Here is a 27,818-nt window from a genome sequence, read left to right as displayed (position 1 = left end):
AGCATCCCACCATGGAAAATGGTTCATGCCAGACACTTCAATCCAACCTGGTCCACCAGCCAGACCATCAACAGATTCTTTTGAACTTTGAACCCATATCTGAATCTAATATGCTTAATAATTTAACACACCTCTAACCAATTATGGCTGCAAAAATTGCCAGTATTATGAGCTCCCAATTCCATTTTCATCTTATTGATATTGAATTCTTTATCAAAAATATAATATAAAAAGTCATTCAACAAACCTCAAGCTAAGCTAAGGTAAGCCCACTGGAACTGACTAATTAAAAAGGTATGCCAAAAGCAGCCAAGGTATCCTGATAAACAATTGAGAGGTGAATATATTTTAATGTCATTGCACTTGTTCGTTCGCAACATTTTTCAACCACAGGAAAATAAATTACAGTATAGTATACAGGGACTTATAAAACTGTACAGAAAGGGGATGTAGATATAAAAATATGCTCCTGAATCTATACTGGCCTGTACAAAATATAGACAGCTGCTTAATTTTTTTTTTTGCAACTAAGAAAGATTTGGCTCACCGCAGAATGCATCTGGCTCGAATGATCTGGCTGAATCATCATTATACACCCCAGGAATGGCTCTATCCTTAGCTGCTTCAGATGGGTATGGACCCTTTTGGGCTTCACCAACATTGATGAACAGAAGAATGCATACAAATAATGACGTTGCAAGTGTTAGAAGAGTGTACTTTAATCTGCTCAATACAGGCTTAACCTATTTGAGAAATTAAAATAAAATAAATTAGTCTCATGTATAAATTCCCTAAATTTGACAGAAAGAGAACCAGTTCCATTTTGACAATCATATCCAAAAGCTGTTGATTATATACAAGCTAGCAATTTGAAAATGAATTACATTTGTGACTCCGTGCATGGCAGAAGCTCTTAACACTTCTTTGCACTGCCTCTCAGAGACACTGAATAGAAGAAATGGCAAAAGCTGAATCATATATTAACCTCTATAAATGAGTAAACGTATTCAAGGTTCTGCTCTACAAAAATCTTAACATAAGATATCCTCAGTTTCTGACACATTGTACATCCCTATCCATAGCATTTTATATTATTTATTATTTTTTGAAAGTAATTATTAAAATAAAATTAATAACGTCTTATATTTTAATTTTTATTTAATTTAAAATTTAATTAAATATTATATTAAAAATAATTTCTTTATAATAAAAATGTTATGGTGTAAAATATTAATTATTATAATAATATTTATTAAAATAATATTTATTTTTTATTTAAAAATATAAAATAAAATAATTAATAAAAAAATAAAATTGAACACAGTAGCATCCAACTTTCATTTAATTTTTTAATTAATTAATTTAATAATTTTTAAGTAAAAAAAGTTGTACGCTATTGAAATCTATTATAATTAGTGTCTCACCTCCAAACTTTTCAATCCAGCACAACTTCACCCTTTGATAATTAAGTTCAATTTGACCATTTTTTTGGTATATTATTTTTTCTATTACACCCATCTGGTAAAAAGCTTAAGCTTACAAGTGCAGATTGAAGATTTTCATTCTTGAATAAATTTCTTCAGAGGGGACAACAAAAAGATGTCTCACAAAAAGGTTAAATATACTTCAACCTTAGATCATGCATAACACATTTTTTCTATTAATTCACAAGAACGTATAAACAAAAACATTACACCCCATCAACGACAATGAAACTTCGAATCAGCCTACAACAATTTACTTACAGAAAATGAACCAAGAAGTCGATCTCGTGCCAAAACTTCAGAAGTCTTCACCCATATCTGTTGAGGAAATTCAATTTTAGACTCAACAATACAGATATACATTGCCACTAAAAGCTCAACTTGACTGGAATATTCTATTTTCTAATGTTTAGGAGCACAAAGGAAACTCAGAAAAGTGTTCCTCCATGGGAAGTTGCTTGATACAAAAGGCTTGAACCAAGCTTGCATTTTCAACCCAACAACTTAGCCAGCCAAGATACATGAATCTTTCTTAAACTATCATGAAATGTGTCAACTCATACATAACTGTTTCTTGAACAATTGCAAGCAAATTCTTGTGATATTACTCTACAATCACAACAGATTGATGAATGTTACACTGGTCAACCAAAAGAAAAATGAGGTAATAGTTGGTGTAATGTCAATTTCTTAAATTCCTTCCATAATATGCGCGCTAAATTCTCTCAGAATATGACAGAAGCTGCAACGTTTCAAATAAGCACAGAACTTTATTTATTGAATCAAATGGCTAACCCAAACCACTGGTTCAATGAAGTTATGTATAATGCTTAGCAGTCGCAATGAATTGTATTGTTGTGCAATAAAAAGATGTACAAGTTATCATCCACTACATTAACCTAGGAAGTTCTATTGCTAAGGAAAAGCTCAAAGAAAAAAAGAAAATAATAACAACTATTTAAGACCTCTCCCTGCAAGCATCAGCCAATCAGAGCGATATAAAAGTGACAAAGACGCAGTTAAAAACCAAAGGAGAATAAATTTCCTGTACCTGACCATCATACCACCCAGTCTCTTCGTCTGCAACAAAAGATAAGAGATTAAAGAACTGCCTCGCCAATCAAAGAAAGCTACGAGAACAATGTAGCTCTGCTTGGTTGCTCAGAAAATGAAAATTATTGCACCCGTAGACTTTTAAGATACAAAAGTACTTTAGATGCATCGTTGAAATCATTAAGAAGCATACAAAAGCAAAACGAGACAAGACGAGACAAGAATAAGATAGAATTACATTCAACAGTGGCACTGAGCAAACGATTCCCCACGTAGGCCCAACCTAGATACATCCTCACAACAGCAAGACTCACCACAAGTATCCCACTGGATAAAGCTGCAAGAATTGGCTTCAACGGTTCCAATTCTGGTCTCACCGAACCAAACCAAGCGACGGGCAACCCGACAAAGAAAACAAAAGCAGCGCCAACAACGAACAATCGAGAGCTGTACTCAATAAAGTCATCGGCAGCCCAGGAAAAGGGGAAGGAAGTGGAAAGATTCTGGTACTCATTTATGGGCTGTTGGTCAAGTGGAACAGGGCACTCTGTTTCAGATGGAGTGTTGCTTCCATTTCTAAATGATGAAAAGGGTATGTTAGGAATTATGTTTTTATGGTGGTGTAATCTAGGTTTGGCAAATGGGATGAGGAATTTGGAGGTGGGGATGGGAGTGGGAGTGGGAGTGGGAGGGGAGAAGAGGACTGGAGGTTGTTTTGCTGTTAAGTGAAGGTCCAGAATTGCCATCCTCGCCTTGATGGCTTTGCTCTGCTCCATCTAAATTTCATTTTATTCTGGAATGAAAGATTTTTGAGGGGAAGGGGTTATGATCAGGTGTATTTTCCTTCACTTTACACAGAATGTCAATGCTTGATCTTGGAGTGACTGAATATCAATGCTTGATTTTGGAGTGTGATCAATGGCGAGGATCAATGAAGGTGATAGCTACGCCTATCATAGGACAATTTGAATGAGTGGCTTGAAGACAAGAGGATTCAGGGATTTTTTTTTTAAAAGAAAATCGAATTATAAATGTTATAAAATTGACAAAAGGCGTTTATAAGCTGCTGTGAAATAATTTAATAGTCACTTAAATTTCCCATTAATTCGTTTTTATCTTGTAAATTATTGAAATTTTAAAAAAATATAAAAAATTTTAAAATTAATAGAATTAACTCTTTATTAATGGCCTTTCGAGATTTCACATTAATTATAAATAGCATATATATAGATAATTTATATAAGTTAATATATTTTGATAAAATTATTATTATTTTATTAAAAAGTGTGTCATATCATTTAATTATCTGGGTGTATATATACCTTTAGAGAAAAAAAAAATCAAAGTGTTCAAGAGGGTGAGCTGATGTGTGCATTCGCTTAACTCCCTGTACATGAATCGTGTATACGTAGCCCACTACGTTAAGAGCTGATCCTTCAAAATCTCATATCGATTGTGAATAGCGTGTAAAGGTAGTTTATATGAGTTAGAATGTCTTAATAAAATTGTTATGATTTTAATAAGGAGCGTGTTCTGTCACTGAATCATTTAGGTGCGTGTATATACCTTTAAAGAAAATATAAAAAAAACTCTCTGATTAATGGGTCATAATTTTTAGTTAAAATCACAATTGCTCCCCAATCAAAACTTTAAATAAGTTTCACTTCCCATCCGCTCCCCATCTTTCACAGGCAAACCAAAAATAGCAACCAGAGACAAAATCTCAAAACTCAGTATTCAATTCTCCAAATACAAAGTGAATTAAATCAATCATCTTCTTAGATAAATCAGCAAGCAGTTTCTTAAAATCCTAAGTGACAGATTTTGGCTGTAACACCCCAAAATTTTAAATTTTATTATTTTATGAATATTATTGAAATTTTAATTTTAATTAAATTTTAAGAAATTATTTGAGATTTTTCGGATTTTAAAAATTGGGTTCGATTTTCTGAAAATATAAACTTTGATGATTTTTAAAAATTTATTTAAAGACCACGTGGCAAAACTAAAAATATATTTGGAGTCTACGAATTTTTCTGAATTTTCTGAAATTTTTTCGAAATTTTTGGACCTCGTTTTCGATCCCGAGATAGAATAAAAATTTAAAAATTTTGTATCCTGAATCGAACCGGCCGAATCGAACCGGACCGGATTGGACCGGTCGAATAGGACCGGCCTTTTCTTTTTCTTCCTTCTTCCTCCCGCGCGCGTCCGACCTCCTCCCCTTCTCTCTCTCTTTTCTCTCTCCTCCCTCCTCCCCTTGCCGCGCCGCCACCTCCCCTGCCTCCCATTTCGCCGTGTGTAGGCCCCAAGCGATCCCAACCCACCGGCCACCGCCCCAAACGGCCGGAAAACGCGCGCGAACGTCCCTCCCTAGCGCGCGCGACCGTTCGTCTTCCCGACCAAAATCCGGCCGATCCGGCCACCAATCGAACCGGGTCTTGTGTCTAAAATCATCAACTCGTCGAGAGCTTTCCATAGACACCAAGAATGCCGAAATCCATTGAGCGGTTTGTCCAATTTTTGCCCGAGAAGTTTTAGCTCATTTTGACTTTCGGGTTAGATTTCTCGCAAACCGTGAATCCCACGAGAAAATCGAGAGTACCAGAGTGCTCCACTCGTCGAGAGCTTCGCAGCGACATAAATTTTGAATTTTTTCGACACCGTTTTTCGGTGGGTCCCACGGAACTTCGCAGTGTCTTTCCGAGCATTAAATGAGCTTAGAAAATTCTGAAAAATTTATGTACTAACCCCCGTGTTGTGGGCTTCGTGTAGGTATCATCAATTAGCAGAAATTCGACAGTTGACCGGGTCTGTGAATTTCCGGCTAGACAGACCCGTTACAGGAAAAGTCTCCGAATTGGACCAAGGTTTTGGCTACACCCCCCTTGTCAGACGTCCCAAGCGCGTCCCCAGAGTCAGAATCGGCAAAGGTAAACCCGAACCTTGCTTTTTCGTAATTTTCTAGTGCTTAAATAAGATTAAAAATCCATAAAATATTCTCGGTATCTCAGAAAATTATGATTCTTTTTGCAATAGCCTAGTAATATTGCTAAGGACCGCGGGGCAAGGTTTTAGAATTTTTAGAGCTTGTTTGGGTAGTTTTTGCAAAAATGATCAATTATAAGGACTAAATTGAAATTTTACATATTGTGATGGATGACTGATTTGATGGTCCCAGGAGGGGCTGTGTGATGTGATTGAATTGTGGATATATGAGTTGCGAATATAGAAGTGTGTTTTGAGCCCTTTTGCAAGTTGGGTAGGTCCTAGGTATAAAGGAGACTCTACCGGATTTTCGGCACGACTTAAGACGTATTTAGTCTTTTCTTGATTTGTATTGAGTCATTTATATTAAATAATTGTAATGTAATTGTCGGGTGAGCCGGGACAGCCTTCTTCCTCCGCCCAACCGCCACAGTGACCGTTGTCAAGTCTGTGAGTAAAATATTAATTTTAATTGTAATTTCACTATTATTATATGTTCAAGCATGCCCATGCATCACTTATATGCATATATCTATGTAGATAAACTTTAGGCATGATTTATGTTACATTCATAACTGTGAAAGTGCCATGTATGTTGTTGTGGTAATTTGGAGCAGAGTGCGTGCGTTGGCATGCGTGTGATGTGGTGTGGACTATGGATAGGACGGGTAGTCACGGCTTGAGATCTTCGCTGGGACCCGATCCTTCGGGGGGTAGTCACGGCTTGAGTTCTTCGCTGGGACCCCTGATTTGGTTTATTAAGCGAAAGTCTGACTTGAGTTCTTCACTGGCACCAGGTTGGATTTAAGAGAGCTGTATAGGGGATCAGCTCCCATATATTATGATTGATATTACAGGGTGTGTGAGTGCTCCAAATTACCTTTTTGATGTTATGATGTGAATTTATTGCTGATGCTGCATTTCACTCTACAGGGTGCACTAGTTCTAGATAGTTATAGAGATTATGGTTAAAATTGATATTTTACTCTCTGAGTCAAACGCTCACTCCTGTTCAATATTTTTTTCAGGCCACAGGAGGATATTTTTGAGATTAACATGCTTTCTTCCTTGCAGGTCGATTATTAACGTTTGTATAAACTTGTTAAATCTTAGAATTTTCGCATGTGTTAGAAATATTTATTTGATATGGGTCTGTAAACTAAATTATTATTTTGGACCTGTAAACTTAATATTCTATGCATGTTTGATGGATTGGATGAGGGAGCTGAGCTCCCATTTATTTTTATGCTGATGAGTATGTGGAGGGTGAGCTGAGCTCCCCAATTGAGTATTTATTGTGTTTACAGGTCGGGTGAGTCAAAAACTCCCCGTTGAAAGGTCCATTTTATGGCCGGACTCTATCCGGGTGATTTCTTGAAATTGGGCCCAAATGGGCCTTAGAGTTAGGTTAAGTGAATAGTTAGGCTTACTACGGGCCTCGGGGGCTTTAGGCTGGCCCAAGTCCTAGTGCCGGTCCGGCCCATAGGTTGGGTCGTGACAAATGTGGTATCAGAGCTTAGGCTCTAGATTCTTAGGGAATGCTTGTCTAAAATGTTGGAAAGAGTCTAATAGGAGTCACATGCGGAAAATAGGGTCCACATTTGTCTTGCATTGTCATCTTTGCTTCTAGTTTCTGCTTCATATATTGTGTGTAAATATGAGTCTATAGAGCTGTGTAATGAGTAATTTTGAATTTTGTGGGCTAATGCTGCTGAATTTCAGGAAAATGCATAGAAGGTGAGAGAGCCGCCATCGCACTGTAACCAAATGTGCCTGACGAGGTGTCAGCACGAGATGAGGCGCCTGCCCCGAGGAGGTGGGGTAGGAGGCCTAGAGCTGCTCAAGTAGAAGAGTAGCTGCCACCAGTTCAGGATCAGTCGTTTATGGCTCAGGGTCCCATGGACCCCATGGCAGCTACTCTAGCTGGGTTACAGAGGACCATCGATATGATGGCGCAGTATATGGTCCACCCTCCACAGCAGCAGCAGTCCACTGCACCAAGAGGAGAACCTTACAAACAGATCATCAATTTCAAGAAGTTGGTGCCTGGTACTTATGATGTGTCAGACGATGCATATCGGTTTTTGGATTCATGCAGGCAGAAGTGCGATTGGTGATAGAAGACTAATAGAGTGTATGCAGCATGTCATGGGACCTATGCCTAGACAATGGATGAATGACTGCATATTACCTCGGATGGAGGGTTTGTCGTGGACTCAGTTTGTGGAACTGTTCATCAATCGGTTTGTGCCAGAAAGCTTCAGGGATCAAAAGCAGTGGGCCTTTGAGGCCTTAAGACAGAATGGCAGGTCTGTAGATGAGTATGCTACAGAATTTCTGGAATTGAGCAGGTATGCCCCTACAGTAGTATCTACAGAAACTATGAAGGTGAAGAGGTTCCTAAAGGGGCTTGACAGGAGGTATGCAAACCTGGCCATGATGTCTGATCAGTCGTTTGATGTGATAGTTGATCGAGCCAGACAGATAGAGATTAGCTATGCTGCGGATGACAGCGGAAGAGCAAAGAAAAACAGAGCAGATGGTTCTTTAGGTTCTCCCCATATGGGTGCTCCAGATAGTGGTGGCCAGAGTAATTTCAGAGGAAGAAGTAGGAACAAGAATAATGGTTTTAGACACAAATCCCGAGGATTCAGACCAGGGTACGGATCTAGCAGTGGTCACAGTTCAGTGTACAGCAGTTCTGGGTTTGATTCAGGATCCTCCTTGGCACCTTGTGCATAGTGTGGAAGAGGACATTTAGGACCTTGTATGATGGGTTCAGGAGTATGCTTTAGGTGTGGCCAACGAGGTCACTTTGCTAGGGAATGCCTCGTGTTCAGCGAGCCACAGATGGGGTCACAGGGTTCTGTTGCAAATGTTCCTCGTCAGTTGTATCCGGGTGCTTCCAGCATGGCAGGCAGTTAGTTATGTGGCCAACAGGGCCGAGGAGAACGGGGACGTGGATTTGGAGGCAGATCAGGAGGTAGAAGTCAGTATCAGGGTTCTGCCACTCAGGGTAGGGGTCAAGCTCGGGTTTTCACCCTGACCCACCAGGATGCTCAAGCTTCAAATGCAGTTGTGGCAGGTATTCTTCTGGTCTGCTCCTATGAGGCTTGTGTTTTGATAGATCCGGGTGCTACGCACTCATTTGTCTCCCCTGTGTTTGCCATGAGGATGGGTAGAAACCCTACAACCTTAGAATGTCCTTTGTCGGTAGCTACCCCACTTAGTGACAACATAGATGTAGATATGGTTTTTCCGGGTAGCCCAGTAGTGGTGGATGGAAAGATCCTCCCAGCAGACTTGGTTCCTCTACCAGTGATTGATTTTGATGTAATTTTGGGAATGGACTGGTTGGCAACTCATTATGCCACCTTAGACTGCAGGAACAAAAAGGTGTATTTCCACATACCCGGTGTGGAAGAGTTTAGCTTTGATGGTGACAGGAGCGTGGCTCCATATAACTTGGTGTCAGCAATTAGTGCTAGAAAAATGTTGAGGCGTGGATGTCAAGGATATTTGGCATTGGTAAGTGATACATCTGTGAAGGTGTTAACATGGAAAATATTCCTGTTGTCAGAGAATTCATGGATGTCTTCCCTAAAGAGCTTCCAGGGTTGCCACCAGAAAGGGGAATAGAGTTCTGCATTGATGTTGTTCCGGGTACAAACCCCATATCAATGCCACCTTACAGGATGGCCCCAGCAGAATTGAAAGAGTTAAAAGAGCAACTACAGGAGCTGTTGGACAAAGTTTTCATAAGTCCGAGCACTTCACCCTGGGGTGCTCTTGTTCTATTTGTGAGAAAGAAGGATGGGTCATTGAGGTTGTGCATTGACTATAGACAGCTGAACAAGGTGACTGTAAAGAACAAGTATCCACTCCCTCGGATCGACGATCTATTTGATCAGCTCCAAGGGGCTAGATTCTTTTCCAAGATAGACCTACGATCAGGCTACCATCAGTTGAGAATCAGGAATGAGGACGTGTCCAAAATGACATTCAGGACAAGATATGGTCATTATGAGTTCTTGGTGATGTCTTTTGGACTCACTAATGCACCAGCAGCCTTCATGGACTTGATGAACAGGGTGTTTAAGCCATTTTTGGACCATTTTGTCATCGTATTCATAGATGACATTTTGGTATACTTTCGGACCAAGGAAGAACACGTGTGGCACTTGAGAATGGTGTTGCAGACTTTGAGGGAGAACCAGCTATATGCCAAATTTTTGAAATGTGAATTTTGGCTAGAAAGCATCTCATTCTTGGGACACGTGGTTTCTAGTGACGGCATTCAAGTGGATCCCAAGAAAATTGAAGCTGTAACTGATTGGCTTAGGCTTACAACAGTCACTGAGGTGCGAAGTTTTCTGGGTTTAGCTGGCTACTATAGGCATTTTGTGCAAGATTTTTCCAGGATAGCGGCTCCCCTAACTAAGTTAACTTGGAAGAATGTTCCATTCATTTGGACAGATGACTGTGAGAAGAGCTTCCAGAAGCTTAAGGAGTGTCTAACCACCGCCCCTGTGTTGACACTACCTATGAGTGGTGAAGGATACACAGTGTACTGTGACGCCTCCAGAGTTGGCCTAGGGTGTGTTTTGATGCAGAATGGAAAAGTAGTGGCTTATGCTTCAAGGCAGTTGAAGAGGCATGAGCAGAACTACCCCACCCATGATTTGGAAATGGTGGCTGTAGTCTTTGCACTAAAAATCTGGAAATTATTTGTATTAAATAATTGTAATGTAATTGTCAGGTGAGCCGGGACAGCCTTCTTCCTCCGCCCAGCCGCCACAGTGACCGTTGTCAAGTCTGTGAGTAAAATATTAATTTTAATTGTAATTTCACTATTATTATATGTTCAAGCATGCCCATGCATCACTTATATGCATATATCTATGTAGATAAACTTTAGGCACGATTTATGTTGCATTCATAACTGTGAAAGTGCCATGTATGTTGCTGTGGTAATTTGGAGCAAAGTGTGTGCGTTGGCGTGCGTGTGATGTGGTGTGGACTATGGATAGGACGAGTAGTCACGGCTTGAGATCTTCGCTGGGACCCGATCCTTCGGGGTAGTCACGGCTTGAGTTCTTCGCTGGGACCCCGATTTGGTTTATTAAGCGAAAGTCCGGCTTGAGTTCTTCGCTGGCACCAGGTTGGATTTAAGAGAGCTGTATAGGGGATCAGCTCCCATATATTATGATTGATATTACAGGTTGTGTGAGTGCTCCAAATTACCTTTTTGATGTTATGATGTGAATTTATTGCTGATGCTGCATTTCAATCTACAGGGTGCACTAGTTCTAGATAGTTATAGAGATTATGGTTAAAATTGATATTTTACTCTCTGAGTCGAACGCTCACTCCTGTTCAATATTTTTTTCAGGCCACAGGAGGATATTTTTGAGATTAACCTGCTTTCTTCCTCGCAGGTCGATTATTAACGTTTGTATAAACTTGTTAAATCTTAGAATTTCCGCATGTGTTAGAAATGTTTATTTGATATGGGTCTGTAAACTAAATTATTATTTTGGACCTGTAAACTTAATATTCTATATGCATGTTTGATGGATTGGATGAGGGAGCTGAGCTCCCATTTATTTTTATGCTGATGAGTATGTGGAGGGTGAGCTGAGCTCCCCAATTGAGTATTTATTGTGTTTATAGGTCGGGTGAGTCAAAAACTCCCCGTTGAAAGGTCCATTTTATGGTCGGACTCTGTCCGGGTGATTTCTTGAAATTGGGCCCAAATGGGCCTTAGAGTTGGATTAAATGAATAGTTAGGCTTACTACGGGCCTCGGGGGCTTTAGGCTGGCCCAGGTCCTAGTGCCGGTCCGGCTCATAGGTTGGGTCGTGACATTGGCTGATCTTTTAAAGGCTCAGAGGACTCGGCACATTTGGGTTGGGATTTTTAGGCCAAGGATATTCTTGCTTTTGTGCTTTCCTAATCTTGGCAATCATTGAAAATCAGTCATTTTCCAGCTGAATTTCACTCTCTTAAAGGTCCTCAAAGGGCTGCCATTAACTTCATTGCTAGAGAGCCTTCTAAATTGGAAAATTGGTCTTTATTCGTCTAATAATATCAATTTATACTCTGATTAGCGACCCAATAGTGAAGACATGATGTCCTGTCCACAGGAAGGGTACAAGACCTCCACCTTTGTCTCTGCCACTGCCACAATCACCGTAGGAATATTAATTCTACAATCGCCCTCCATGCCACTTCCTCTTTTATCATTACCATCTCCTCCTCCCTCCACTATCAACATCACCAACTACCCCAAAACTCAGCCACCGCTAATGTCTTCTCCTCTACTAATGAACTAGTCCTTCGAACCACAAATCCAAGTCCAACACTACCTTTATTCAACATCTAAAACAATGAAGCCAACTTCAAAACACAATAACATAGGAAAATAAATTGCAAAATGCTGTTTCATTAGAGAGAAAAGTGAAGCTTTTGAAAATGACCCTCGTCACCGAAAAACGAATACCGTAATTCTTGAGTTCAAGAAAATTTCTACGAACAAAAAATCAGAAAGTGAAGTTAAATGAAATTACCTAAAATTATGAGGGAAATTGAAATATGAGTGGGGCAGCAACAATTGGAGAGGCAATATTATGTTCTAAAAAGGAAAAATGAAAGAAAATGCAAACAATAAGAGAGTAGAATATGCATTTAACAAAAATAGACACAATTTTAATGTCCGTGATCATGTAAAAAACACGTGATCAATTTTCGGCTTATTTGATATATTTTTCACAGGATTTGGACCTTTTATGTCTTCTTTCAATTTCAAGGTTTAAATGGCCCAAATGAATTAACCAAGAATTAAGTCACTATTAGATTATTTCACAGGCTTAAAAAAGCCTTTTGCCTATAAAATTTAAAGGTAAAAAAATATACAACTTCAAAGATTCACATTGAAAATCGCTGTTAAATCACTACAAATTTCAGAACAAACATCGGAACCAGAATTCTGACAGAGGAAAGAACTGTAAATAAATATAAACACTTCATAAAGAAAATTCTTCTTCAATTGTTTTTCCTTTTCTTTTTCTTTTCCACAATGACCGCAGAGATCCCATGTTTACAATTCTGGAGTTGGGATTGCTTACCCAAACGAGACCTCCACAGAGAAAGAAAGAAAAATTGAAAGATTATTTTTTCTTTTTCCCATTTCAGGATTTTTTTTTTCTTACATGTAAGATTAATGACAATAACTATTTATGCTACTAAAAGCAACTTTCCGATGGCATTCTCCTCTGCACTTATGCAGTTTAATTGGGAGAATGTCCACTCTGTGTCGAATCAACAGGCTTGCGCTGAGTCCCCACTTTGAATGAACCAACACTTCCCTGTCAAGTAGTATCTTTCTTGGCATCAAATAAAAGAAACGGGAAAAAAAAAAAGGCTGCTCCGGCTCTTTGAGACGAGAAACAACCTAAACTACAGTAGTAATGTTCCGGTCATTCTATTGTTTGATATGTATGTTATGTTCTTTCAACATGTAAATTTTGAATGTGACGCAGACGGGATATAAGTTGTGAAAAAGAGGGTCGCAAGTGTGGCTCCCTGCAAACACAATGAGAAGTTGGTTATCATAACCGAAACTCCATAGAAATTTTGGACTAGTCTAGAACTCACCTTTGCCAACAATCATGTATTGTCTGTGCAATGGCTGGATCAACATCCTCTGGAATCTCAAGACGCTTATTTTGGAATCCAACAGCTCCCACAACCTGCATTGGATTCAAGCCTTTCCAAGGGATTTGACAGGTGGCCAACTCCCATAATATCACACCAAAACTGTATACATCACATCTGAAAGGAAGCCCATCGAATTGTATAAGAAACACGCTTAGAGAAAACTTTCCAATCAAATGCCACCTCCTACATTCTGTGTAAGTTCACTTACTTCTCGTTTGCTGGTTCATTCCTTAGGACTTCAGGTGCCATCCATTCAGGCTACAGTGCAAAATCAAACTTCTAGTTTGTTATTTGGTTGAAGAATAAAAGAAAAGAATTATGAGGGAAAACCCATGCAATACGTTTGACAAAATCTTACCGTTCCAGCAGTAGACTTTGAAGACAGAAAAGTATGGTGCTTCATGCGTGACAATCCAAAATCACAGACCTGCAGATAGAATTACACAACACGTTGTTAAAAAATATTAATTATTTCTTCCAGCAAAGAAAAAGCAGTCAAATCTGATTCCATTTAATGTAAGCACATAAACAGCTCATGATTTAAGAGGCAGAAATTAGTTTCATCAACCTTAACAACCCAGTTTTTGTCAACAAGGAGATTTGGAGACTTTAAATCTCGATGCACTATGGGAGGATGGCTTGTGTGCAAGTAATTCATTCCCTTGGCCTGTGAGAAACAGCTTTACTAAACAAAAAGTAGGGAAAAGAAAATAAAAAGAACCAAAGTAACCAAGAAAAAAAAAAAAGAGATGATCCAACTAATACCACATCAAGAGCCATTCGCATTCGCCTCTTTTCATCAAGTTGAGGATTGGGACGATGTAGTAGCCTATACAAACTCCCCCTGCACACCAATAAGGAAGAATAAGATGCGAACAAGACCAAAATAATAATAATAATAATAATAACTGACTCAGTAGCAACTATTTCTCGTTGAAAAACTAGTTGGCAGAAAACTAGGACAATGATGACAATGTGAAAATTCCCTGACAACAATCTTTTTTAATCTAATGTCTAAAAGATAAGACTTCACTCTTGTATTCACAAAGCTAGGATTATCATGACTCAGATTTGACTGTTCACACTGATTAAACAAAATATCAGGCTACAAATAAACATGCAAGCATCTGAGGACAATGAAGTTAAAATTTACAATGCCAATAACAAAAACCTTGCAGTGCACGGCTGCAGGTAGAGAGAGAGAGAGAGAGCAATCTTTAGAAAAATTCAGGTATTCAAGTGAACATTTAATTTACATCATATTGTTAATTCAGTTTAATATGGATCATTATGAACAAGGACTCAAATATTTGACAGATGTAGCTTTAATTTAAAGATTTCTGGAAGAAGACAACATGAAAACATGACAGATCAAAAGGTAGTCTGGAACTCTGGATGTAGAGAGAAGAGAGAGAGAAGGGGGGAAAACCTGGGCAGGAATTCTGTCAGTATTGACAGATGTGGAGGGCAAGCAACTGCCCCCATGAACAAAACAACATTAGGATGTCTTAATCTTAACATGATTTCAGCCTGCATAAAGCAATCAGTGTAAGTTAGTTTAAATATTATCAAAGGGAAAAAAAACACTCAATTATATGAGAAAATTTCTGCCATAAAAAGTAAGTATATGATGTAGAACTTAATAACTGGTACTCACTTCACATTTGAACTGAACCAATGCATCTCCAGATAAATCTTGGTCCAAAAATTTCTTCACAGCAACTTCCTGTGATGCAGAACCAATTATATGCCACCAAGATAAACCAACATGCTTTTCAAATAAAATAGTTAAACCATTAGGAGTCATATCATAACCTAAAAATTCTAGCAGTAAGCCCCTTGCTGTTACTAATGAATAAACCAATAATTCCATATGAAATTTATTGCAAAAGATTTCCCCTAAAGTGTTATAGACTTATAAAGGATAAACAGATCACCATCATAGCATCAGTGAATGAAATATCAAAGGTGATAATTTCAAAACCAATCTATCCTCTGATATAAAGAGCATGACCATATCACCAAAATTCCTGTACATATAATTATATCTTCATTGTGCCCAATCCACTATAATAACCTATGACTGAATAACCACTATTGTGTAAAAGGATAAAACTTACAGTGCCATTCCAATCTGCATGGTACACCTCACCATATGAACCTGCACGACAGGATATCAAATGAGACAGTTATTAAACATGCATATGGTGGTAAGACATGCATCATATTTCTAACACTACATGCACCTACAAAAATCAAATCAAATCTCCAACCAATAAGAAATAATGAGGCATGCCCTTAATTACTCTGTTGCCTAGATTGCCAAGTCTTCTGAGCCAAGTATTCAAGACCATCCAAAGACATAATACTTAATAGCTTAAGCTTACTAGGTGATATAGGAGACAAAACAGAAGCTTGGACAAGTGCAGTCCCCTATTGAGAAATCCATGTATGGAGAAGCAGGTTTGACTTTCTTCATCTTAGTTCTTTTTGTCCAGTCACGTTTAGTGGACTGTCAACCCAGCATCGAATGTTTCGCTAGTGCAAATACCATAACAGGAAGGCACAACAATCTCTCCAAAAGTAAAAGTCAATTTAAGATGAATAATTTTAATATAAATGAAATTAGAGCTACTATTTAGTTTCCTTCCCTGTAGAAAAATTAAAACCCTTCAGATATAGTGCTTAAGAAATAAAGACAAGTGGAATGAACTGAATTTTTAATCAAAGATTCATACAAAATTTTGATTCTCTTCTAAAATTCTAAGACTAGCCAAGATGGACCATGAGATTGGTGGTGTTAATGGTAGCCCACCTGCTGCTTGATAATATTGCCATCAATTGCAACTTTCATGCATTTATCTTAATTATCCTTTTCATAAAAATGTAAAAGTCTTCACACTTTATATGTCAGTCAGCTTTCAAGCCCAAAACACATGAATGTAACCAATACTCCAAAGCATGATACACAAAAAGTTGGATGACAAAAAGAACTCCCAACCTTAACATCAAACTCAAAAACGATATTTTAGCATGAATTGTCATCAATTTTTTTTTTTTTAACTATAGAGTTGAATAACTTCATTAAAAAATTGAATTCTTACCTATACCAATACGTTCACCAATTTGAAGATCCTCCCATGGGATTTCCCATTCAGCAACCTCCCCCAGCACTGGATGAATTCTCTCACTGTAACCATTACAAGACATATGCAGACCACCATTGAATGTTTCAACCAACTTCACACTCTGTTTATCATCACGGACTAAGGCGTCTTCAGGTTGTAGTTGACAAGAGTTCACTGCTGAGGACAAGAATGATTCATGGATTTGATTTCCATGCATTGTCCTTCCAAGCATTCCTGGTGGATTATCAGGGAAATTATTTATACCTGTAGCACCCATCTGTAATTTTTCGTTGGTTCTATTTTTAACAACTACAAACCCCTCACTTGTATTATCAGAGGGAAAAGAAGCATCAGACTTGAAGAAATCCATTTCTGTTTCTCTTTTTTGTTTAGCTGGCCCCTCAGCAGGCCATCCTTGCTTACTATCATACCTAAGATTGTTCAAAGGATCCTCTGTAGTCAACGATATAAGAGACTGCGCATGCCTTGACAAGAGCTTATCAGAACAACATTGAAGTTGAACATCTAGATTTACTCCATTTTCTAGATGAACTAGTTCAAGTACCTTCTGCTCACCCAAATCTTGCTGATTCATATCTGAAAACAAATCTGGAGGAGGTGTTGCACCACTCTCTGACAAAACAGTGTGTAATTTCTGTGCAAAATCAGGATTTTTAGCTGCGGTGATAACATACTTCGAGACATTTTTTACTTTAATGTTTTCTGCTGCTGATGGCCTTCCAGTCCCTGATGAGTTTTCATGTGATATGCAAGATGATGGAAAACCCTTTCCAAACTCATGTCCAAATGTCTCAGCTTGGTTTTTTCCAACCCAGCCTATGTTAGGCTCATTTGACTTATTGCCTACAAACAATGCCTCCTCTGTCCTTGAGCTGCCAACATGGGAAGCCCTATCTAGATTAGATGAAATTGCTACATCCCTGAGTTCTTCACCAGCCAACAATGAACCTTTGGGGATCCCAGTAAGATCAGCAAAGCCCCTTACATCAAATCCAGTGCTTGCAAGAAGACTGCTGGGCACCTCAGCAGGAATTAGAATTCCAGGAGCACCCATAAGATCAATAATGTATTCACTGCATCATGTCAATGCATCAAACACAATATGAACAAGAACATTCTAATAAAACCTTTTGAAAAAAGAAAGAAAAAAATAACTAGCATTGTAAACCCTAGCTTTAAAATTATGTGTACTCGTGCAGAAAGGGAAACATAGATCCAATTACTTAAGAACTGTGACAAAGAAAAACAAATTAACTGCTGCAAATGATATATGAGCACGCAATAATAGATGAATTGACATTTGTAACTAGTATCATAATTTGAACCAACCAAAAAGTCCTCAAAAGTAATTTCCAATATTTACCAATTTTATTTTTCAAATCTTTCAGAGAAAGTTCATGCCATAAAATATGGAAATATTGGTAGAGTTACCACATAGAATCTAGCTATCATCACAATATATCAATAAGACACCATATAAATTTATGTGCATATGTAGAACATACATAATATACACCAATTCAAAATATATATTCATTTTCAAGGCCACTGGGCCAGCATGATACCTAATTAAAAGAAAAAAGGTAAAAATGTCACCTTTCATTATTAATCTTAATCAAATTTATAGCTCCATCATCAGTGCCAGTGTAGTAGCTCCCCTTAACCAGCATACATGGAAGGTTAATTCTATCTGCTAGCACCTAACAGCAGAATATTGTGATAATTAATGTGAGGGAGTTGAACCTTCTTCAAAAGGACTCAAAGCAACCATACAAGATCAAATGAAAAATATTTCTTGCAAATTGAAAAAACACATTAAGAGATGATTGAAAAGTTGAAGGAAAAAGGATTCCCTTTTTAAGTCAAAGAGAAGGCATGTTTTATTAATAAGCCAGTTCACTAACTACCACGAGTTAAAAAGAGATTTCACAACCTTAAAGAGCAAGGCCCTATGGCGTGAAAGTCCTACATCAAGACGTCCAAGGGGAATAATGATAGAGTTCAGAGCATTCCGTAACTCATAGCTTCTCCTGGTCCACCTTGTTGATATCTCATCAGCATCACCAACTGGACCACCCATTCTATCAACAACAAGATCAGCAAGTTTCTGAATCATGCCACTTAAAAGCATGCCATCAGAGACTCGGCTTTCCAGGGACATCATATAAGCTTTTCTCTCAAGTTCTCGAAGTTCAGGGTCAACAAAGCGATTTACCAACACCACTTCATAATCAACGTTATCTAAAATTGATATTGCTTGCAGATCCGTTAATAATGGCATCTTCCCTTGAACTTGAACGGCCGAATTTGAGGTAATGCCATATACATCATAAAAGCCATCCATCACTTTATCATTATAATTTACAACATTATAGCTCTGCATGAAACATGTGCAAAAAATTAAGAAGGAAATTCAATAGATAACTTAAGATATCTGCACCCAACAAAAAATATAATTGATCAGGAAAATTTTTAAGAAAAGATGTCAAATTACGCTCTATTTAACAATCTAAGGACTGCTAGGGCAATGAAGAAACTCAAAGTTGGGGTCCCAGATTTTTTAAAAATTCATCTCCTGGAAAAATGAAAAACCTCTATTCAACTCTTTTTTGTGTGTCGTTGGATAAAAATTTATGGCATAACACGTGCATCACCTCCTAACTGACTTTAGAAATAAGAGCAAAATATATAGAAAATGTATACTTTCCCTTGTATTAGAATTCTATCTCACCATGTAATAAAAAACTCAGCATTCCATTCCCTTTCAGAGTAAGGGAATACAAGATTGAAGCCTTTTGTTAGGAAAAAATTCAAAGACTTCTCTAAATAAATTTAGCAGCTACAATTGAAGGATGTGAGGAGATTGCATAAACTTTTCCACATGCATCTATGGAATTCCCTCTCATTGTGTCAAGTGCTCGATTACCACATAAAACTACTCTGAACAAAGTCCAACCAGAGCCCACCAGTAAACAATACAAAAATGTGAGGAATATATGTTCACAAGAGATGCAAAGGCTACCCCCTCAACTGCTTTGTAATTAATTTCTTTCCATAAGCTCTATAACACAACCATTCCACTTAGCTGTAAACAAACTCTGCTTACTACAGATATAACTAATCATCTCAATGGACCCCTAAGATTTTAAATTCTAGGCTACAAGAAGTCAACAACAAATAAGACTAAACTAGGAATTGATTATTTCCCATTCCTCTTTGAAAGGAAAACCATTGAGGAAAACGTTTTTCAAGTAAGACACTAAGACACATTGCAAGGGAAACCTTCACACATAGATGGAGGCATGGAGTCATTTCAGGAAAACAAGCATCAATGAGACAATGACCTCACAAAGAGCTCCATCTACTCGCATACATAAGTTCGACTCACAAAAACATGTTACACTTAAGGAGTAGATCAAGAAGATTGTTCTTCTGGAATCACTTTAACAATCAAGCCAAGTGTAAACAGCTTCATAATTGGACACGAAGACAGTAGAAAAGAGAACATAACCTAATGCACTAGAAAACGATTAAAAACTTATAATGAGAATAAGAAAACCCACTAAAAAATGATATCATCTGGTGTTGAAAAACCAATGTAATTGACATCCCAAGCGATCCTCAAAAGACAAACCAATTAAAGTTCAAAATCAAACTGATCCAGAACAGGAAATGGAAATTAAAATCGTGTCGGTGTAAGATCCAGAAGCCAAAAACCTATCTCATTAATTCCCATTCACTGAAATAAAAAACCTAAAATGAGAAAAGGTTATATACAGATACAGGTATATACATATGGCCAGTCAACACATACCCAATAGCGAAGCGAGAGAGACTCGACGGGAGAATCGGTGACGGTAACTCGAGCTACAGGGCAGCCGAGGCTAATCCGCTTAGCAGCATCGATCTGAGCCGACTCCGGATCCTCACGCGTATCCGGATCCGAGGCGCTTATTGCCAGAGCCAATTGAACCTGAAACTCCTCCTCCAATAAATTAAAATCCATGCCACTAGCATCTCCCGCTGCAATCCGATCCCCTCCCGGCGATTCAACTGCTGCAATTCTACCATTAGAAGACGAAGACGAAGACGATGAAGACAAAGGGTTTGCGGTGGCGCTGGGGTTGCCCACAGGTTGGGTATCAGGCAATCGCTGGTGGTCATTGATGGCACCGCCGATATGGAGCTTTCTGAGTAGATGCTTCATCTTCGACATGGATCATTAACAAGAAATTGAAAATTATGTTCTCTTTTTGTATTCTCTTCTTCTTCTATATTATTTCTTTCTATGCAAGTTTCTTAGGTTTGTATCTTTCCTTTCTCTGTATCTACTGACTTAACCTGCGCCCCCTAGTAGAAGGAAGATTCGCTTAACCTGCGCACTCTTTTTTGTCAAGCTTCCGCCACTTGACAGGCTCAAATTAACCGCTCACCCATCCACTCCCTCCAATGCGCACACACTGTACACTGTATCGCTCAAAAACCTTTTTTTTTTTTTTTTTAATTGCTCCCCCAGCCTGTTTGAAATTTAAAAATTTGGAAAATTCAATTATTTTTTCATATTTAAAAATAGGCCAATTTAATAGAAAAGTCAAAATATTATATATACAGCCGTTTTAATTTTAAACTCTATATATATTAATTTTAAAATCTTTAAAATTAAAAGTAATTATAATAAAAATTTTAAAAATAATTATCAATTAAAACGTTTAAGTATAATTATCAATTATTAAAATTATTTAACTTTATTTATCTAATAAGTCTTAAAATATAATCTTTTCATTAAAAAAATCATTTACAATTAAAAAAATTAATTCTATTATTATGTAATTATATTATTTTTTAAATTATTTAAGTTAAAAAATTAAATTTAATTTAATTTAATTCTTGTAAAATTTTAATTTTTAAACAAGAGAAGAGATGAAAATTTTTAATTTTTTTAATTTAAATAAAAATTTATTTTAAAATAAATATAAATTGATTATGTGAAAATTTAATTTAATTTTTTTATTACACATCATTTAGTTCAAACAAAATCTTTAAAATAGGTCAAAAATTCATGTTTAACTATTTTAATTTTTCGGTAAAAATTGATCATTAACTTCTTTTTAAAAATCAACAAATTTTATAATTATTTTAATAAATTAAATTATGAAAATAATAATTACACATTAAAAAATAATCTTTTTATCTATGCTACTTAATAGAATTTAAATATAAAATATCTCAAATTTTTATATAATATTTAAAAGATTAAAAAAAATTTTAAAAATAAATTATATAGTTTAAAAATATTTAGATTTGAATTATTTTATATGCGTTAATACAAAATATAAAAGTAACCCAATTTATATTTTTAATTAGCTTCAAAGAAATCAACCCCCCCCCCCCCCACCCCAAAACACACACACGTATATATATATTAACAGACGGATTATTAAATAGGGATTATGGCCATTTACTACTAAGAAGAGGCAAGTGATTTGGCTTTTGGATTGACCTTACCTTTTTGGCATTTATTTTCGTTTTTAATTGTCTAAGCCATGTTTGGAGAGTCACCATCCTTTTATAATTTAAACAAATATTAACCTTTATTTTATTTTTTTAATTAATTAAATTTAAATTTAAATTTAATATCTCAAAATTCTTAAGATTACTTGAATATCGCTGAATTCGTTAATTTATCCTATTTAGTATTTAAATATAATACTAAGTATAGGAGAAAATTATTATAATTTCACAAGGAAACAAAAGGAGAATTATCTTTTTTTTTTTTTTTGTGAGGATTGTTGGTTATTGGAATTAATTTTTTAAAAAATAATTTTTATTTTTATTTATTTTTGTTTTAAGGAAAAACTTATCCACTTGGATAATTGAAGTTCCATTTTGGGATTGAAGTGAAGATTCGGACTGTATATTAGGTTCATCTCCCTAGCAAATCTAGTATGTAGCAAGCTGCCCAAAAGTAGAAAAATAGACAATTGGATGCATGGAAACGGCGGAGTGGATAAGATTTGCCGCATATAAAACGACATCCAAATTTACTCAACCCTCAACCTCCTTTCCTTTTTTAATAGAACTCTATTAGAGATGGCAACGGGGTAAGATATCCACGAAAATCATCCTACAAAAACTCGAATCAGATTAATATTATTAAAACTTGAACCTGTTCTAAATCCGTTTAAAATTTATTCTCAATTACCTAAATCCGTCCCAAATCCGATTACTATTATTCGAAAAAAATCTAAATTCTTTTAATTTTATATATTTTAATTAATATTTTATATAAAAAATTATTTTAATTAATAATTTATATTTTAAAATTTTAATAAGTTCATAAAATATTTAAATTCTATTTTATATAAAATAAAATATATAAAAATTTATAAATATTATTATAAAAATATATATTTTATATTTAATTAAATATTTATGTAAACGAGTTCGAGTAACAGATACCCAATATTTTAAAATACGAGCCCGACCCGAACCCGTCACAAGTATTATTTTTCAAACCCGAATCTATTCAAAACTCGATTATATAATATTTAAACTCGTTATATTATGGTTCGGTGGGATCGGGTACCCGCAAAACCTGACTCGTTGCTATCTCTAAACTCTATTGAGTTAAAATAGTATTTGATTTAGCTATTCACTTTTAATTTTTAACTTAAAATTTATTTTTTAATTTATAAGTGGATTTAAAAATAAATAAATAATTATTATATAAAATTATTTAAAGTTTAATTTTAAATTATTTAAGTGTTTAATTAAAATATACTTAAAAATAATTTAATTTATAATAATGACAAAAAAATATATAATTGAGTATTGTAGTGATTAAAATGAGAATAATGTTAATATTTTTAAAAATTATTAGCATATATCATCTTTTGCTTTGTTAAAAAATAATTTTAAAATAAATAAAAAAATTATTAATAAGAAATATCTTACTGATAACTTCTGATTTATTTTAAATAATTTATTTAATTTATAAATTAAAGTAAATAGTAATGTACTTATAATTTTTTACTTATAAGTAAATTTTATTAACTTATAAGTTAAATCAAATATTTTTAAATTTATTTCCACATCAATCAATTAAAAAAATAAAAGAAATTTACCATTAACCCATTTCTTCAAGAAACTAATGTAAATTTCATGTAGATTATTCTATATGATTACTAGATAATTTCTACAATAATTAATTCTTATAGTTTGAAGCAAAATTCCATTACATGATTCATTGGATCAAACATTAATAAATGTGTTGGGTCACATGATTTGATTGAATCAACAGGCTAAAATGGGTTTTGGAAAAGGAGGAAGCAGTCAAAAGAAAAATATTGAAAGAGCAGAACAGATAATAAATGTGGTAAAAGGAAAATGCATGCAGAGAAAAAGTTAACAAGTTCATGCCATAACTGCAAAGTCATAACAAGGAAATGGACTATTGGCTGGCAAGAATCTTGCGGGCAAAATTGACTATTTCCTAAAGCCACCTGAGATCGTCACGCCAGAGCTGGCATTAAATTGGGTATTGTATATTGCCAACTGGACTTTTGACTCTTCTATTTTTATTAATTATTTTCCAAGATTGTCAAGGAAAACATGGGATTTTCTTAGTTGGCAAACATGTGATTTATCTATAGAAAACCTCAAAATGTGAATGATTTACATACCAATATCATTATTTTTTTAATTATGATAAATAATATTGTAAGTTTATCTTGAAAGAAATTTAATTTAGAATGTATTTATTTGACGAAAAATTTGTATATAAAAAATATGTTTTAAAAAAAAATTTCTTAAAAATGTTTCCTATTATTTGATCACAATATCAAATTAATAGTATGTATTTATATTATATTTTCATATTTTAATAAAATTATTAAAATTTAAAAAATAATTTATATATATTTTTTAAAAATAATTTAATTTTTTCTTTAATTAAAAAAATATTTTTATTAATTTTTTCTAAGTATTTAAATGTTAAAAAATTTGGAAAAAAAATATTTCTGCAAAATAATCAGAGCCTTAATATGGAAAATTTGATTTGAGGAAACCTCTTATTAATTAATCTCTTTGATAATAATTTTCATACCAACGTTATGAAAGCCTTTGAAAGAGAAAAATGCTTATATGACAGAAAAATGCTTCTATGACAAACATCTTCTTATTCGTTTATTTTTTCTTCAGCTTACCTTAAAATAGAAAACAGTATTTGGTTTTCCCATTAATATTCTGATGCTGACTTGACCATTCAAGTGGGTATTGGATTAGGCCTAAGGCCCCAATGAGTTCCCCTGGTTGAAATTGCTGTCCAAATGTGCAGCTGACACATGCAACAGCCAATAACAGATATGTCACTTCCCAATATGCAAGGATAAAATGAAAGAGAAAGTAGGGTTCCCTTCTTTCTGCCCTAAGGCCACCAGCCATTTCCAGTTGCAGGTGATACGATAGGATAATTAAAACAATGAACTTGTATGCTCAATTTGCACAACACATTCTTCCAAATTAGCAACTTGTCCATGGGGGTTGCCTGCAACTAATCCCTTTTTTAGCAAAAATTTTATTGTGATTTTAACACCCCTGAATTTTAAATATATTATTTTATAGATAAATATTAATATTTTGTTATATTTAAATTTTAAAAAATTATTTAAAATTTTTCAGATTTTAGAAATCAGGTTCGATTTTCTAAAAATTATAAAACTTTGATAATTTTTAAAAATTAATTTAAAGACCACGTGGCATAACTAAAAATATATTTGGACTCTACTAATTTTTCTGAGTTTTCTAGAATTTTTTTCAAAATTTTTGGGCCTCATTTTTAGTCCCAGAGCAGCGTAAAAATTCAATTTCGGGTATCTTGAATCGAACGGCAAATCAAATCAGACCGAATCGGACCGGTCAAATCGGACCGATCCATTTTCTTTTTCCATCTTCTTCTTCGTGCACCCTCGACACCCTCCCTCTCTCTCTTGTTTGCTCTCTCCTCTCTCCTCCTCTCGCCGTCCCACCGCCGCCCTAGCCACCCCTGCTTGTCGGCGCACCACCTCAACCCTTCCCCCTCACCGGCTACCGCCTGTAGCTTCGAAAAAACTCGCCCAAAGGCACCTACGTGCGCAGCGCGCCGCTCTACCTTCCCAAGCTGATTCCGGCCAATTCGGCCACCAATCTGATCAGGTCTTATCCCAAAACACTTCTACACCTCGAGAGCTTTCCATAGACACCAAGAACACCAAAATCCATCGAGCGGTTTGTCCAATTTTTGTCTGGAAAATTTTAGCCCATTTTCACTTTCAGGCTAGATTTATCGAAAACCGTAAACACCACAAAAAATCCGAGAGTACCAGAGTGCTCCACTCGTTAAGAGCTTCGCGGCAATACCTATTTCAAATTTTTCCGACACCGTTTTTCGGTAGGTCCTGCGAGACTTCATAGTGTTTTTCCTAGCATTAAATAAGATTAGAAAATTCCATAAAAATTATATACTAACCCCCGTGTTGTGGGCTTCGTGTAAGTACCTTCAATTCATAGAAATTCAATAATTGCTCAGGTTTGCAATTTCGGGCCAGGCAGATAGGCTACCAAAAAAGTTTCCGAATTGGGTCGAGATTATAGGCTATCCCACCGTTTTCAGACGTCTCGGACGCGTCTCCAGGGTCGGAATTGGCATAAGCAAACCCGAACCCTCATTTTTTCTTAATTATCTATTGCTTGATTTCGATTAAAAATCTATAAAATATTCGTGGTAGGTTAGAAAAATATAATTCATTTTGTGTTAGCTCTATAATATTGCTAAGGACTGCGGGACAAAGTTTTAAAATTTTTAGAGCTTATTTGGGTAATTTTTGCAAAAAATGTAAATGTAGGGACTAAATTATAATTTTTCAAATTGTGGTTGTTAACTATTTGGATGAGCTCAGGAGGGGCCATGTGATGTGATTGAGTTGTGAATGTGTGGTTTGTGGATATAGAAGTGCATTTTGAATCATTTTTCAGGTTGGATAGGTCCTAAGTATAGGAGAGACTCTACCGGATTTTCAGCACAACTTAGGATGTCATTGGTCTTTTCCAAGCTTGTATCAAGTTAAATATATTAAATAATTGCAATTGAATTTGTCAGGTGAGTCGAGACAGCCTTCCTCCTCTGTTCAGCGGCCGCAGTGACTGCAGTTAAGTCTGTGAGTAAAATATTAATTTTAATTATAATTTCGATATTATTATATTTCCAAATATGCCCATGCATCACTTATAAATATGTATCTATGTAGTTAAATACTAGACACGTTTTATATTGCATTCATAATTGATGAAGTGCCATAGATGTTGTTTGTGGTAATTTGGAGCAATGTGCGTGCGTTAGCGTGCGTGTGGTATGGTATTAAATATGGATAGGATGGGTAGACACGGCTTAAGAAACACTCGCTGGGACCCGGTCCTTTATGGATAAGTCGGGCTAGACACGGCTTGAGAGACACTCGCTGAGACCCCGCACTTGGTTTATTAAGCGAAAGTCCGGCTTGAGAGACACTTGCTGGCAGAGGTTGGATTAAGAGAGCTGTATAGGGAATCAACTCCCATATATGTACTGTTTGAACAGTGTTGGGTGTGTGAGTACTTCAAATTGCCTTTTTACTACTATGATGTGGTTTGTATGAAAATAATGATAATGTTGCATTTCATTCCTTAGGGTGTATTAGCTTTAGTTAGTTATAGAAATTGTGGTTAAAATTAGTATTTTTCCCTTTGAGTCAAACTCTCACTCCTGTTCATCTATTTTTTCAGGCTACAGGAGGATTATTTATTGTAGCTAACCTGCTCTTCTTTTTCACTGGTCCATTAATAGTATTTAATGTATTTTGTATAATTGAGTTAAATTTTAGACTTCACATGTATTAGAAGTGCCTATTTTTATTTTGGGCTTGTATTATAAAAGTTATATTGCACCTATAAAATTATTAAATGTATGCATGATGGTATCGAATGAGGAAGCTGAGCTCCCTTTTGAGTTATGATATTTTGATTATGTGGAGGGTGAGCTGAGCTCCTCAATTTATTATATATTGTGTTTACAGGTCCGGTGAGTTAAAAACTTCTCGTTCAATGGTCCATTTTATGGCCAGATTCTGTCCGGTTGAATTCTTAAAATTAGGCCCAAATGGGCCTTAGGATTGGGTTGAGGAATAGTTAGGCTTACTATGGGTTTCGGGGGCTTTAGGCTGGCCCAGGTCCTAGTGCCAGTCCGGCCCATAAGTTGGGTCGTGACAAATGTGGTATCAGAGCTTAGGCTCAAGATTCATAGGAAATATATGTTTAAAATGTTGGAAAGAGTCTAATAGGAGTCACATGCGGAGAATAAGGTCAACATTCATTCTTGCATTGTCATCTTTGTTTCTAGTTTCTGCTTTACATAA

The 27,818-nt window shown here is 35.9% G+C and overlaps 2 protein-coding genes across 5 annotated transcripts; both read right to left on the bottom strand.

Annotated features, from left to right (window-relative positions):
- Positions 1 to 330: 330 nt before the first annotated feature.
- LOC110645322 (uncharacterized protein ycf36) lies at positions 331 to 3,427 on the bottom strand. Of its 4 annotated transcripts, XR_002492971.2 has the most exons (5): positions 2,776 to 3,427; positions 2,536 to 2,564; positions 1,746 to 1,802; positions 885 to 945; positions 603 to 743 (listed from the first exon to the last, which is right to left on the bottom strand). XR_002492971.2 is itself a non-coding variant. In XM_021798434.2 (4 exons), the coding sequence occupies exons 1-4, from the start codon at positions 3,311 to 3,313 to the stop codon at positions 509 to 511; spliced, it is 765 nt and encodes a 254-aa protein (XP_021654126.2). In that variant the 5' UTR covers positions 3,314 to 3,423; the 3' UTR covers positions 331 to 508. The 4 variants fall into 4 exon arrangements, 3 of the variants coding, with proteins under 3 accessions (XP_021654126.2, XP_021654127.2, XP_021654129.2); XM_021798434.2 differs by lacking the exon at positions 885 to 945 and having other exon boundaries at positions 331 to 649; positions 2,776 to 3,423; XM_021798435.2 differs by lacking the exon at positions 885 to 945 and having other exon boundaries at positions 331 to 743; positions 2,776 to 3,394.
- A 9,102-nt stretch (positions 3,428 to 12,529) lies between these two features.
- On the bottom strand, positions 12,530 to 20,820 carry LOC110645321 (probable serine/threonine-protein kinase SIS8). The gene is made up of 13 exons (XM_021798433.2): positions 20,207 to 20,820; positions 18,326 to 18,769; positions 17,989 to 18,092; positions 16,348 to 17,465; positions 15,364 to 15,404; positions 14,901 to 14,969; positions 14,673 to 14,773; positions 14,009 to 14,087; positions 13,812 to 13,910; positions 13,602 to 13,670; positions 13,452 to 13,501; positions 13,181 to 13,357; positions 12,530 to 13,108 (listed from the first exon to the last, which is right to left on the bottom strand). The coding sequence occupies exons 1-13, from the start codon at positions 20,606 to 20,608 to the stop codon at positions 13,027 to 13,029; spliced, it is 2,835 nt and encodes a 944-aa protein (XP_021654125.2). The 5' UTR covers positions 20,609 to 20,820; the 3' UTR covers positions 12,530 to 13,026.
- Positions 20,821 to 27,818: the final 6,998 nt, after the last annotated feature.

This window comes from Hevea brasiliensis, chromosome 11 (genome assembly GCF_030052815.1).
Source record: "Hevea brasiliensis isolate MT/VB/25A 57/8 chromosome 11, ASM3005281v1, whole genome shotgun sequence".
NCBI lineage: Eukaryota > Viridiplantae > Streptophyta > Magnoliopsida > Malpighiales > Euphorbiaceae > Hevea > Hevea brasiliensis.
Note: the sequence above shows the minus strand (reverse complement) of the source record. Positions and strands in the feature narration are given on the sequence as shown.